The 13,262-nt window shown below is 40.3% G+C and overlaps 1 protein-coding gene across 8 annotated transcripts in view; it reads left to right on the top strand.

Annotated features, from left to right (window-relative positions):
- The window catches only part of LOC103981769 (uridine kinase-like protein 3), a 38,150-nt gene that overhangs the window by 22,368 nt on the left and 2,520 nt on the right, over nucleotides 1-13,262 (top strand). For 5 of the 8 annotated variants that reach the window (XM_018825528.2, XM_018825531.2, XM_065148232.1 and 2 more), the window contains 6 exons: nucleotides 795-989; nucleotides 1,133-1,216; nucleotides 1,293-1,353; nucleotides 10,745-10,805; nucleotides 11,380-11,473; nucleotides 11,547-11,619. In XM_018825528.2, the coding sequence (XP_018681073.2) occupies nucleotides 795-989; nucleotides 1,133-1,216; nucleotides 1,293-1,353; nucleotides 10,745-10,805; nucleotides 11,380-11,473; nucleotides 11,547-11,619 (568 nt within the window). The remainder of the gene's footprint in view (nucleotides 1-794; nucleotides 990-1,132; nucleotides 1,217-1,292; nucleotides 1,354-10,744; nucleotides 10,806-11,379; nucleotides 11,474-11,546; nucleotides 11,620-13,262) is intronic. The other 3 variants (XR_010495911.1, XR_010495910.1, XM_018825529.2) reach the window with 2 other exon arrangements.

The following is a 13,262-nucleotide window of genomic DNA, read 5'->3' as shown; positions in this document are numbered from 1 at the left end:
AATGGTACTATGAGGCATACCGTTCAGCATGATGTATACCATATTTACCGATCTGACCAAGGACTGGTGTCAAATCATATGGTCCAGTATAGGTCAATGTTTTTTTCAGTATTTTCTTCTATTGATAGCGGTGGTACTGACGTCTAGTAGATTTTCAAAATCAGTATTAGACCAAGATTTAATTTCTTAAGATTGATGACACAAAAGTATTGTGAAAGGAGTGATGTGGTCCAATACCAGTCGTGTTCTTTTTTTATTATTTCAATGGATGACACCACACAGTCTAAGTTGATGTACTGCTCACTCACTCAGTATATGCTGGTACCATAATAGTCAGGTAAATTATCAAAATTGGTTTCATACCAGGATTTAAATCCTTAACATGACACAATATCATTGTGAAGGACTATATTGCAATCACAACAACAATGACAACAATGACAACAACAACAATGATGCAAGCTGTAATGTCCCAACCATCAAATTATTGTATGGCTTCCTACAGTTTAGTGTGCTAATAAAGTAAGAAGGTAAAGGTTTGGGTATGGCCTGGATGGTAATCATGGTGATTGGTTTAGGAAAAGCTTGTTGGTGTAGCCATGTAGGATTGCCTCTTCAAGAGAAGGGTCATGTGTAACTTTTCCTACCACTGAATTCGATAGAAAGTGTCATTTATGATTAAACTATTAATTCTTGAGCCGCATGTTCTTGCACATATTAAACTTGGTATCAGTACTTTTTTCTTGCTTTTGTTGGTAATGTAATAATTGTTGTTGATAAATTGACCAATGCAGTACTCAAAATTTGTAAAACCTGCTTTTGATGACTTCATACTCCCAACAAAGAAGTATGCTGATATCATCATTCCCCGTGGTGGAGATAATCATGTGGCAATTGACTTAATTGTGGAACATATCCGTACAAAACTTGGTCAGCATAATCTCTGTAAAATATATCCAAACCTTTCTGTTATCCAGTCGACATTCCAGGTAATCAGATATGTTTGCAACAATATTATTATTTTTCTTGAGAATTTTGTCATTAAGTTGAAACTGAACTAGTCAGCTTTTAACTTTCCAGTTTTAGATATTTATAGCTACTTATGAACAGCTATCCTGCAAATCTTTTGCAGATTCGTGGCATGCATACGCTCATACGTGATGCCAAAACAACTACACATGATTTCATATTTTATTCTGATCGGTTGATTCGTTTGGTCAGTAAGATTTTTGTCTGGTTGTAGAGATTATTTTTTGATGATATCTTATTTTGAATACATATTCTTGTGATAGGTTGTTGAACATGGTCTAGGTCATCTTCCATTTAAGGAAAAGCAGGTGATCACACCAACAGGTAATAGTTTTCTTCCCTTGTCCTGTGATTGGTGCTAATTTAGAATCTTAATCTTCTTGAAATGCTATGTGGAATATTGTGCTATACTATTTTGTACATATGTAATCATGAATCCAATTCAAACTATGTGGATCATCTTTCTGCAATTTTAGAATATAAGACTACTGGAAAATTGGTCTAACTGAGCATGCCATATTGAGAGTTCTCTTATTCTCTGCAGTCATCTATTGTATCCTAGATTTACTGACATTTTGATAGTTGGCTTGTTTACTAGATCATTTGACCATTTTATTCAAGGCCTACTAGAACATAATCAAATGAGTATTATTTGATAGAGCTTACAAAATATACCTTGATGTTGTTGTTTTCAAGAAACTACTTCTATGATACCTATGAAAATGTCAATGTGAAATCTTATGTAGCATAATATGTAGTATATTATACCATAATTATCATCCTAGTAACTATGAATTTATGATATCTAAAATATTGGTTTGATGATTGTGGTGTACATGTCAACTTACCAAGGGATAGGATTCCGTAACCTTATCTGGCAAATTTTGAAAATATTAACTAGTTCAACTGCTAAAGATCTTGACTGTTGATAGGAAGGTACTGGATCAAATCTCATCTTCAGTCTTTACCCTTTGCAAAAAAAGAATAAAGAATTTTATATGGGGAGAGAGAAAGAGAGTAAGAAATGAACAATAATGGTCAGAATAATCTCTTATTTTTCTCTAGGAATACAAGTTTGAGGTCTCATGCCGTTTATCACAAAGAAGCTTTATAAGTCTCAGGATGTGATCTTCCAAAGAGTCAGCAGTGCTATTTAAAAATTTTAAAAATATATAGATTATTATGTTTTTAACCAAGAAATCTTTCTTCTGGTGGAACTACCAATCCTCATTTGCCATCACATTGAACTGGTTGACACCGTTGTTGTGATGCCGGAATAGAGAAAGTAAAGAAAGGAAATGAATGAAAACATAACAAAAATTATATACACAATTGATGTTTTACCTAAGTAGAATGTGAATACAAAATGTAGTTATACAACAAATCTGTTAAGTAAAATATTGATTTTAAAAAATAATAAAATATTGATTTCTTCAATTACTTATACTAACAGGATTGAGAAAGTTGACTTGCAATTTTTGGTCAAAATTAAGGAATGCTGGACATCAAGGGTTTAGATCTTGGTGCAATAATAGTTTTGGTAACTGATTGTACTGGTATTTTGTATATATCATCTCCATACTATCCGGTATCATTGGAAAACAAATCTCGGTCAGTATTGACCTATGTGGTTGGCGCTGGTCCTCGATGGACTACTAAATACCGGTTGCTGCATACTAGTCCAACTGGTATTTGTTTCTTTGATGAACATTTGGCATTACACTCCATAAAAGATACATATATTTGTGATTTAGTTGACCTAAACCAAATCACAAACTTATTTAAAGTTATCTATATTTTAGGCATAATTTCACTTTATGGCATGGAGATTTGATGTATGTATATTTATCTTACTCAAGTGTCAGAACATGAATGCTCAAAATTTAACACTTCATTTATCTAATTGTTTATATATTCTCCCAGTGCATCATCACATGGGTTCTCTCATATTCAATTAGGCTTGTTACACAACCAAAGATTTAATATCTGCTAATACTGGTTTCAATAATCTATCAAATCAGCATGATGCATGTTCATAGAGTAGTATATTGAGACATACCATCCAGTACCATTCAATAAAATAATAAAATTTAAATGAAATGACATCATACCATTATTGAGTTCAGTGATTTAAAAAACGCTAAGCGCCAAAAGGCGCCAAGGTCCAAAAACGCCCGAGGCGCTAGGAGCTCGCCCGAGCAAAGTGAGATTCTAAAATATAAAAATATATAATATAATTATTTAAAATTTTAAATAAAAATATGCTATTAAATTAGTCTAATAAATACAAATACTATTACTAGTATACAGTTAACAGTATACTGTTAACTGTATGTTGTATATTGTTAACAGTATACTATCGAAGAGTGTAAGGGAAGAGTCGGAAGATCGAGGGTGTTGACTAAGAAGAGCGGGAGCGACAGCTGCGAGCAACGACAGTGGCAGCGGCAGTGACAGCAGCGAGCAGCAGCAGCGACAGCGGGAGTGACAAGCGGCAACAGTGGCACCGGCAGCAGCGAGCAGCGGGAGCGGCGAGCGGAGACAGTGGCAATGGTAGCAGCGAGCAGGAGCGAAAGCGGCGAGCGGAGACAGTGACAATAATAGCAGCGGGAGCGGGAGCGGTGAGCAGCAACGGTAGCAGCGAGCATCGACAGCAGCAGCGAGAGCGGCGAGCTGTAACGGATAAACTTCTAAACAAGATGTTGGATGTAATGCTTATGTCTGTCCGTTGTCTTTTGGTATGTTCATGCCTTGTATAGCAGGTAGAGGGGCGGCCGAAGGCTTATAAGTCCCATTTTAGTTGGGTTGGTGGCCTCTTTAGGCTTGTAAATAAAGGTTGTGTCATGTGGACACGTTCGAGAGCTTCTCGGTCTGTAATGGACCATTTTACCCTTTGTTGTGCAACTATTCAGAGCTTGTAAAGTCTGTTTGTAATTTGCATTGTCTATGAAGTGTTTTTCGGACATGTTTGCTTGTGGATCCCGATTGAGGCGTTCTTTTAACCCGTTCTCTCTTTTGTTGGTCCTAAGGGACAATGGGAGGCTTCGGGGAGGCTGACCTTTGCGGACGGACGCGCGAGGGTGCCGCACGCCTTAGGCAAAACCAGCTAAGGTCGTGACAATATGGTATCAGAGCGGGACAAGCACTCATAGAAACACTTGACATGCAAATGTGGGGGACCTAGCGGGGCTGCATTGAGGACAGTCAGCAACGCGCGACCGTTTGAGGGAAAACGGGCATGGAGATGTAGGGAAAATAGTCGCTCAGAGGAGCGAGCATCTGAGATTGGCATTCAGAGGAATGGCCAACCCTTCGCGCAAGAGGCACCACGAGAACAGGCAAGCTTGGAAGAATGCGGAGCGCACAAAGGTTGGGATGGCTGAGTTTGAGCTACGGCTCAACGTTGACAACCATACTTGATGGTGCTCTAGGCAGGCGAGGCGCTTGGCAAGAATGAGACCATCCAAGGTGGAATGAGTTGCTCAACGACCAAAAGAGTTATGCAAAGCTCACAGAGGTGAGGGGAATTGCTAACTCGAAGAATTTGGTACTCATGCATGGGCTTGTATGCGGACGATGGAATGTTCGTGGCCATCCCAAGGCGGCCGAGACTCGGCGCCAATGGAGCATTAAAACTTTCTCTTCGGCATGCAAAGGATACATCCGTAGAAGGCTGAAGTGTGGAACGAGTTCAGCATGTTGCTAGGCCTTGAGGGGTGCACTGGTGGCTGTATTGACGTGGAGGCGCAATCTAGCAAGTGCGTTTGCAAGAGGCAGAACAATGCACAGTTTGTTCAGCAGATCGGAGTAGTCCAAGGGGATGGTGGTCTCCGAAACGAAGAGAGATGTTGCTCCAACGGGACAGTTATCTAGGAGGGATAAGTCTCGGCACTCCAGAGGGAGAATCATGTGAGACGGACTTCACATGTTGAGGAGGAGTACCTCACAAACAACAACTTCACGAAGCTCGATGGACTGAGCAAGCGGCGAGGAGTTGTCGCATGATCTCGCTCGAGAGAATGCATTGGTGGATGCATTGCGAGATCAAGTGGGGGAGCGACCTAAAGCAACTTATGAAGGTACACTTGGAGTCGATGTGGAGATCGGACTCAAGGGAGGGCTGACCCGTGGAATGGAGGGCGCGAGGGCCACCATCGACTCAATGCAAAAACGAGGAGCGGAGCAACTTGGGTGTAACTTAGCGAAGTACCCAAGCCGCATGAAGGGAGCCAGCTGAGAAGTTGGAACATGGAGCAGAAGCACAGTACTTTCCTTAGACGGAGGTCAAAGACATGAACTCTTGCAGAGGCAAGGGTAGGATCATGTTGTTCCATGGGTCCTTCATTCTGACGGAGCGGACTCATCTTGCATGGTGCCAAAGACGAAGGGAGCTTCTGGGCACATGCACCTTAACTCGGAGAAGCATTTGATGGAGGAACTAAGGCGACTCAACTTGCGGAGGCGAAGTTGGGTTCAGAAGGGCCTTGGCACAGGGCAAGAGGACGCAAAGGCGGGTACTCTTGAAGAATATGCCACAGTGTTGCCATTTGAGTTGCTATGAAGGAAGCAGTGCGCAGCGGAGATTGTGCTGGTAGGGGCAGAGGCCCAGGATCCAGACAATGGTGCACAGATTACAGTGAAGTCGGTGGACTTCGAGAGCTATTAGGCGACGGACTGTCCTAGAGCGGTGCTTCATCTAGGTGTGACTCAGGAGTGGGTGGATGAAGGTCGATTGCCAGAGGAGCGAACAAAATCGAAGGTGGAAGGGACCCTGCGATGTATTGGCAGAGGCCACACATGAAGGGTTCACAATTCGAGTTTATTCCACAAGGATCAGAATGTAATGGAGATGTCACCAGGAGGCGACATGGTGCAGCGGATCGTGGTGGAACAGTTCATGGCAATGCGATACACACAATCGGTCCCGTGAGGGATGAGATCATATGGAGGTATGATCGGGAGCTACTGGAAGCTCCACTTCGGTGAACAACACGACGGCAAGAAGGGCTATGGATTCAAGGAGTGAAGGCCATGGTACCGCAGAGGCGGGTCTTCCGGGCGTGCATCGAATTTTGCATCGGATGAAAGCCTTGGTCATCAGCATATGGGGGCTGTGTTCCACCAAGGGAAAAGTTCGAATGCAAGTACCAGTGAGTTCCATGGGAGGGACTTGATCATACAGAGGTATGATCGAAGCAGCTGGAGAGTTGGACTGCTCCAGAGCTCATATTCGCTTAAGGGAGCCCGACAAGTCAGAGGACAAGGTCGAGTAAGCGAACGTTGCTACCAAGGAAGCTAAGGAGAACAAAATCGGTGCAAACTCTACAACGTGATGGCAGAGGCCATGCTTGGGAGTTGCAGTCTGTCTTTCCATCGACCAAACAGACTGCTTGGAGAACACAGAAGTGTTGAAGCAGGGGGTCGAAAGGGGCGAGGAAGCGACGACGAGTCCAAAGGGACTTAGCTACCCAAAATCAAGCATCAGTCAGAATGGAGGTGGACTCAGAGGAGTGCCACAGAGACATTTCTACTGATCATGCAGAAAAGGGATACAGAGGCGAGGCGACGGATAGTAGGGCCATGGGCATGGCAGCGCCATGGTACCGCATAGGCGGGACTTCCGTGCAAGTTATTGATCCCTTGCTCTCATGGAGGGAGAGCGCTTGGTCGTGAAAGGGGCCGAGGAGGTGGAGCATGCAGAGGCAATCTCCAAGTACCGAGACAAGGCTGAAGGGCAGAGGCCAAGAAACTTCGTAAGACCGGTGTCAACAAGTTTCTCATCAAGATAGCCATAAGTGAAGGACTTCGGGTCATGCAAGAGTGCACGACCAAGGAACGAAGCAGGCAGTACGCGGTGCTGTACCTTTGCTACTCAGTGGAGTAGGCGGCAGGGTTGATGGAGAAGACGGTACAATCCCAAAGGCGACCTCATCTATCAGAGAATTACTCCACGTTGGGGTGAAAACTTCCCGCATTCCAGAAGTTCGATGGCATTGAGAAGGTGAATCACAGTAGCCAACTCAACGCAAGGAGTGCAAACACTTCAAGTGCTTCAGAAGTGTGAGCAAAGAGCAGGCGAAGACTAGTAACCAGCTCGATGCATGAAGTACAACCTCGAGGAGGCGGGCGAAGTCAAAGTAACCTTTGCCTTCTCAACTCTTAAGAGAATGGGCGAAACCGAGTACCCCAGTTCTCTTATCTATCCAGCAGAGGAGCTCTGCACAAGTTCAAAGACCCTTCGAAGATAATGGAAGACAATAGTTGTCAAATCCTCACCAACGGTGATCAGTGCTACTGAGAGTAGATCGTCCGCTTCATTTCCCAACGAAATGCCAATCGAAAGCGGAAGTGATGCGAACCTACTTGGATGTGACAACTAACTGAAAGAAGAGTCAATGAGCAAATTTTGTGGAGGAAGGACCCAAAACTTCAGAAGTTTGCGAGGCGATGCTCGTTAAAGCTCCAACAAGCATCCACCCAGTTCAAGCAGCATGTGGAAATTTTGAGAGACTGGCGCAGAAAAGATGGTCTTTTCCTTCATTTGGTGGATCCGCAAGAATCGACAAGGATCAACACAACTCAGCCAACCCCCCCAACAGAGTCAGAGTCATTGGTGAGTTGTAGCAGCATGGCGGATTAAAGGGTCGACTACTCAAAAACAGCAGCGTAGAGTAGCTGGGAGCCAGGAGGCGCATTGCAGCTGGAGCGGAAGATTGAAGACTCAGCAAAGGCGAAGAGTTGCAGTGTTCACAAAGGCTTCGACGAGGACGTCGAAGGGATAAGTGGGGGAGAATGTAACGGATAAACTTCTAAACAAGATGTTGGATGTAATGCTTATGTCTGTCCGTTGTCTTTTGGTATGTTCATGCCTTGTATAGCAGGTAGAGGGGCGGCCGAAGGCTTATAAGTCTCATTTTAGTTGGGTTGGTGGCCTCTTTAGGCTTGTAAATAAAGGTTGTGTCATGTGGACACGTTCGAGAGCTTCTCGGTCTGTAATGGACCATTTTACCCTTTGTTGTGCAACTATTCAGAGCTTGTAAAGTCTGTTTGTAATTTGCATTGTCTATGAAGTGTTTTTCGGACATGTTTGCTTGTGGATCCCGATTGAGGCGTTCTTTTAACCCGTTCTCTCTTTTGTTGGTCCTAAGGGACAATGGGAGGCTTCGGGGAGGCTGACCTTTGCGGACGGACGCGCGAGGGTGCCGCACGCCTTAGGCAAAACCAGCTAAGGTCGTGACAGAGCGGCGACAGCAGCAACAGCGACAGTAGCGTGAACGTCGAGCAGGGATAGGGTTGGGGAAGTCACGCTGATATCGGTGCTTTAGTTGGTTCGATTGAACCAACTAAAGCACCGGAGACCGAACCAGATCTCAAACGCTGGTTCGGTCGTCTGGTTTAACCCAGGTGCTCGCCCGAAGTGCCCGGCGCCTGGGCTCGGGCGAGCGCGAGCGCCCAGGCGGCGCTTCTTTGAAGCGTGCCGCTTGGAAATGAAGCGAGGCACTTGGGCCTTGCCTCGCCTCGCCCGAGCGCCTTTTTAAATCACTGATTGAGTTATATGTTGCAATATTGGTACTTAGTCGGACTGATGGTTGTATATATTGGTTTGACTGGTATGTAAAATCTCAGTACAAGGATCCTTTTTCTTAAAAGCCAACTTTATTAAGATTAGAGTCTTAATGGACCAATCACTTACAATTAAGATTAATTATACTATCTAGAAAAGTATTTCTTACACAATGAATTTGATGACAAAAGTTCAATCTGGGGTTGGTACAAATTCAAGCAACTAAACTATGTAACTGTTTATCCAACTTAAATTAGAACAACTCGGATAACATAGTTTGATTGAATAGTTAACAAAATATATCTATGTACTTATATGTTTTATTTTTTTAGAACAAACAAAAAGTAGACAAATAAAAAATAGCATTCTTATCAGGAATATTTTTAACTCTATAAATATCAAGAGGCATGATACTATACCTCACATGCATGAGCCTTGCACTGGACTCATGCATGTGATTGGCTAAGAAAAGTTCCAATTGGGTAACTAAGCCCCAGAATCTTTCATGCAATACAAGGTGTGAGGCTGTTTCACCTGAAACTACCCAAATTTTCATAAAAAAATAGATAATATGTGGCTAAAACACGTTCTTCAATCTTGCACCTAGTTTTTACCAAATTCTGTCATAATACCATAGTTTAGATTTGTCTGAAGACTCTGAACTGTTCACTTCAAACTTCAACTTCTCATTGAACAAAATATTTTGTATAGACTTAGTTTTGCACAAAGGTTGTGTTGTCTAGTATTATATTTCTAGGTAATATATGGTTGGGCAGACTATAAAAATATAACTACAAGCCATGAAGTCCCAACTATTCAGGGCCAGTTACATGGATTGTTTCACACCATTAAGGGCAATGTAACCATTCAAATTAATAGCCCTCAGTTTCTTCTCATTATTTCAGATAGAGTTTTATTAGGTCATCCGATATCTCTCCTCATGCAATAATCCTGATTTATTCATTAAGCTGGTGCATAGTTTATTTTTCAACATGTCCATATCTCCTCAACTGGTTTTTCCTTATTTCATCCTTGATGAGAACTATCTGTAATTGTTTATCATTTTAAATACTTCTTAATGCAACTTGATAGTAACTTCATCCATGTCATCACCTTTATCTCAGAGGTATTAAGTTTTCTGTATATATTTTCACATCCAGTAGTCTAATCTGTGAGTGACACAATACACCTAATGCCCTTGTCAATATAATATTTGCATTTTAATTCAAGGGACACATAGCAATCACACAGTACTCCTAATGCCCCTTTTCCATCACAAATATCTAGCTTTCCATAAAAGATATCTTCAGCAATGTCCACTTCATGTTTATAAAATAAATCTTGTCTAGAATTTTGTACTAGTTTCCATTCCCTCAGTTCATTGTTTGAAAGTTCAATTGAAATATGTGCAAGTGAGTTTTTTTTTTTCAAGGTTTATCTGTTTTTCTTTAGATATGTAAGAAATTGAGAAACTTGTGACAATAGGCTGACAGAACACCTGAAATTATTGAATGTGTACTGTGAATCTGACCATGTGTTGATCTTGGTTCCTACAAATCTACTTATCCCAGATGAAATCTAGATTCTTTTTTTTTTTGTGTGCATTTATTCTGATAGTTCTGACTCTCTTGAAGTTTTTCATAATGATTATCTTTGCATGTTTTTGACTTTTTATTTGGTACATTTCTGATCAAGTTTGATGCACTACATATGTTGGTTGTACTGATCTTCAGCTATCCCCACTTCAAGCTTCCATGTACTGTTTGGGTTTACCATCACTATGGTATCTTCTGAATGTATCATTTATAACATTTGACTTTTATGGCTTGTTGATAAATCTCTTTTATTTTCTAGGCAGAAATAAATAATATAATAATATAATAATATAATAATATTATAATATCTCCGTGCTTTTCTGGATGTTTTTTGTTTCAATTTCTTTCTTGGGACAATTCTGAACTAAGTAAATTACCTCTTGCAGTTTTAGTTATTTGCTTTTCATGAAAATGCTGATGGGGAACTGATGCCTAAGAGAGTTTTCCTTTGAATAGATGTGACTTGTATTTTTATACCATACGGATGGGTAATTTCTTCATAACATCTCATGTTATAAGGTGAGTAATGAACTTGGTGATGCTTTACTTTTCTCAGGATCTGTTTATACTGGAGTAGAATTTTGTAAAAGGTTATGTGGCATTTCCATTATCAGAAGGTATTGCTTCTTTATTTTATTAGTAACATTAAGGTATTGCTTCGCTTGCGCTATTAACAATGTTGGTTTTAAAGACGTTCTTCATAACTTCTCACTTCTTTAATTGAATCAATGGATCACTGTAGATATGATTATTTCCAGTCACTTAACAAATGAACTTTCTGATTAGTCAATACATAGAATGGCAAAGATGTTCAAACTTACAAAGCTATTGAATTTCTATTTGGCTTGAAAGGAAAAAAAATCATCAATACTCTTTCTTATATGTAAGATCGTAGCTTTATATCTCTCATCCTGATTCATTTTGCTTGTTCCTGTGATCACGAGGGAGACTGCTGTTGATGGTTCTTACACCACTCTTCACTTATTTTGGCAAGCATCATCTTACTATTTATGAATGGAAACGCATATTAGCACTTCTTTTCTAGAAACTTATCTTTTGGCTATTGATTTGTTTCCCCAACTAATTTCCCTTTGGTTTGGTGCCTATCTTTATCTTTCAATAGCATTTTAAAGTACTCATCATCTACTTGTTGGAACTGAAATGTGAATATTGACTGGTAATGTACACCAGCGGTGAAAGTATGGAAAATGCTCTGCGGGCATGTTGTAAAGGCATCAAGATCGGGAAGATCCTTATTCATAGGGAAGGTGATAATGGTCAGCAGGTTTGCACAGAACTTCTCAATTTTCTACTAAGTATGCTCTGATTAATATTTTAACAGTTTGTCTATTTTTCAGTTAATTTATCACAATCTTCCAAAGGACATTGCAGATAGAAATGTGCTGCTTTTGGATCCCATACTAGGCACAGGTTGGTTCATCTAATATAAAAATGTTAATTTGTTCCATATAAAAATGGAACAAACTTCATGCAGTGCCTAATGCATTGATTGTCAAATTCCTCTTAGCTCGATTTACTTAAATGGGTTTAACTGGGGTTTTTTAATTTATCATGGTTTGTTTGGTTGTGAGAATTTCTAAAAGATGTCTTGATTTTTGTGAATTTTTTTCATGGTTGGAATGCACATTTGATATATAGATATCTTTTTCCACAATAGCTATGAATGAAGAATTTCTCTCAGACTCATTTTATGTTCACTCCATCTTGTTGTCACTTTTTGCTTCTTGGTCCTTTCATCTTTCACTACCAGTTGACCCATGGTTGTAACAATTTCTTGTCAGAAATTTAAAAGATAGTCTATTTGGAATTATGACCATATTGGTAAGTATTTTCTTTTTAGATAAAAGAATTAATATCATTGACCAGTCACAATAAACTCCATAGATGTTGTAGTAAGACTATCCCATGGGTTTTGTAGAACAAAATGTTCCCTCGTAACATGTATAGCAAAAGTTTTTGGAACTTGGTAATCCAGTCTGTAGCTTTATTGGCTTTATGGAATATGTCTCATTTGAAAATGTACAAATTGCCTAATACAATAATTGCAATCAATGGTACCGTGATGTTCATGGTAGTTCGGCTTTTGTTCTTCAATTGAGAAACAGAAGTTTGGAATCCAATTTTTATCCAAAAAAGCCTCAATTTCCTGGTTGAGAATCTTTTTTCTCTTTTCACTAATTTTATGCACAATCCTTAAAACCATATCATTCTTTAGGTTGTCCTGTGTAACTTAGCTGTTAGACTAGTCTTTGCAATCATGAGGTTGCACACATTCTGATCACTGTTCTCTAAAGGCCTAGTATAGTATCAACAACTGACTGAGTGTAAGTCTCATTTGATAGCCTTCTCCCAGAAGCTATGGGATAGCTAAATTACATGATCAATCACAAGAATTTGAGTTTGGCATTAAATAAGATGAAATATTGGAGTAGCTTGCTTCACTGAATTAAATGAAATGGTATGCTTAGCTTGGTTCAAGAAGTCACTTTTTCCAACCAGTTGGGCAGTCATTCACCCTATCCCTGACTAAATATGATGATATCCCAGATGGGAAAATGAACTCCTGGGTTTGGTACCAAAATGTTGCTTCTAGAAACCTTTTCTTTCTCATCCAGTCCCCCTTTAAAATCTTCTTCTCTTTTGCCTTTTTCTAGGATCAGAGTGAGGTAGAAATAGGACAGACTTGGAGAAGTTAATGTCTTTTTTCCAAACACCAGACATTCTTTTGCAGGAAGAATGGCATCATTAGCATAAAGTAGATGACTGATGTTAATATTATAAGGAAGAAACAACAGCTATTTTAATAGTTTAATCCATGATGTCTAGGTTGCAGTAGAAAACTATTCATACTGAGATAAGATACACCTATAATAATTGACATGTTACTTCCCTCTTTCTCGTGGTTATTTACAAATGATTTTCTGAACCTGAGTTGGATGGTTCTTTTGATATGGATGAAATATCTTGATTGTTGTCAAAACATCCCTGCAGATGTCACCAATATATACCAGGTTGGATCAATGGATTCTCTTGCTGTTGATTCCTTGGACTCT

The sequence above is a fragment of the Musa acuminata genome, chromosome BXJ3-4 (assembly GCF_036884655.1).
Source record: "Musa acuminata AAA Group cultivar baxijiao chromosome BXJ3-4, Cavendish_Baxijiao_AAA, whole genome shotgun sequence".
Lineage (NCBI taxonomy): Eukaryota > Viridiplantae > Streptophyta > Magnoliopsida > Zingiberales > Musaceae > Musa > Musa acuminata.
The sequence above is the reverse complement of the archived record's forward strand: the minus strand, read 5'-3'. Positions and strand labels throughout refer to the sequence as shown.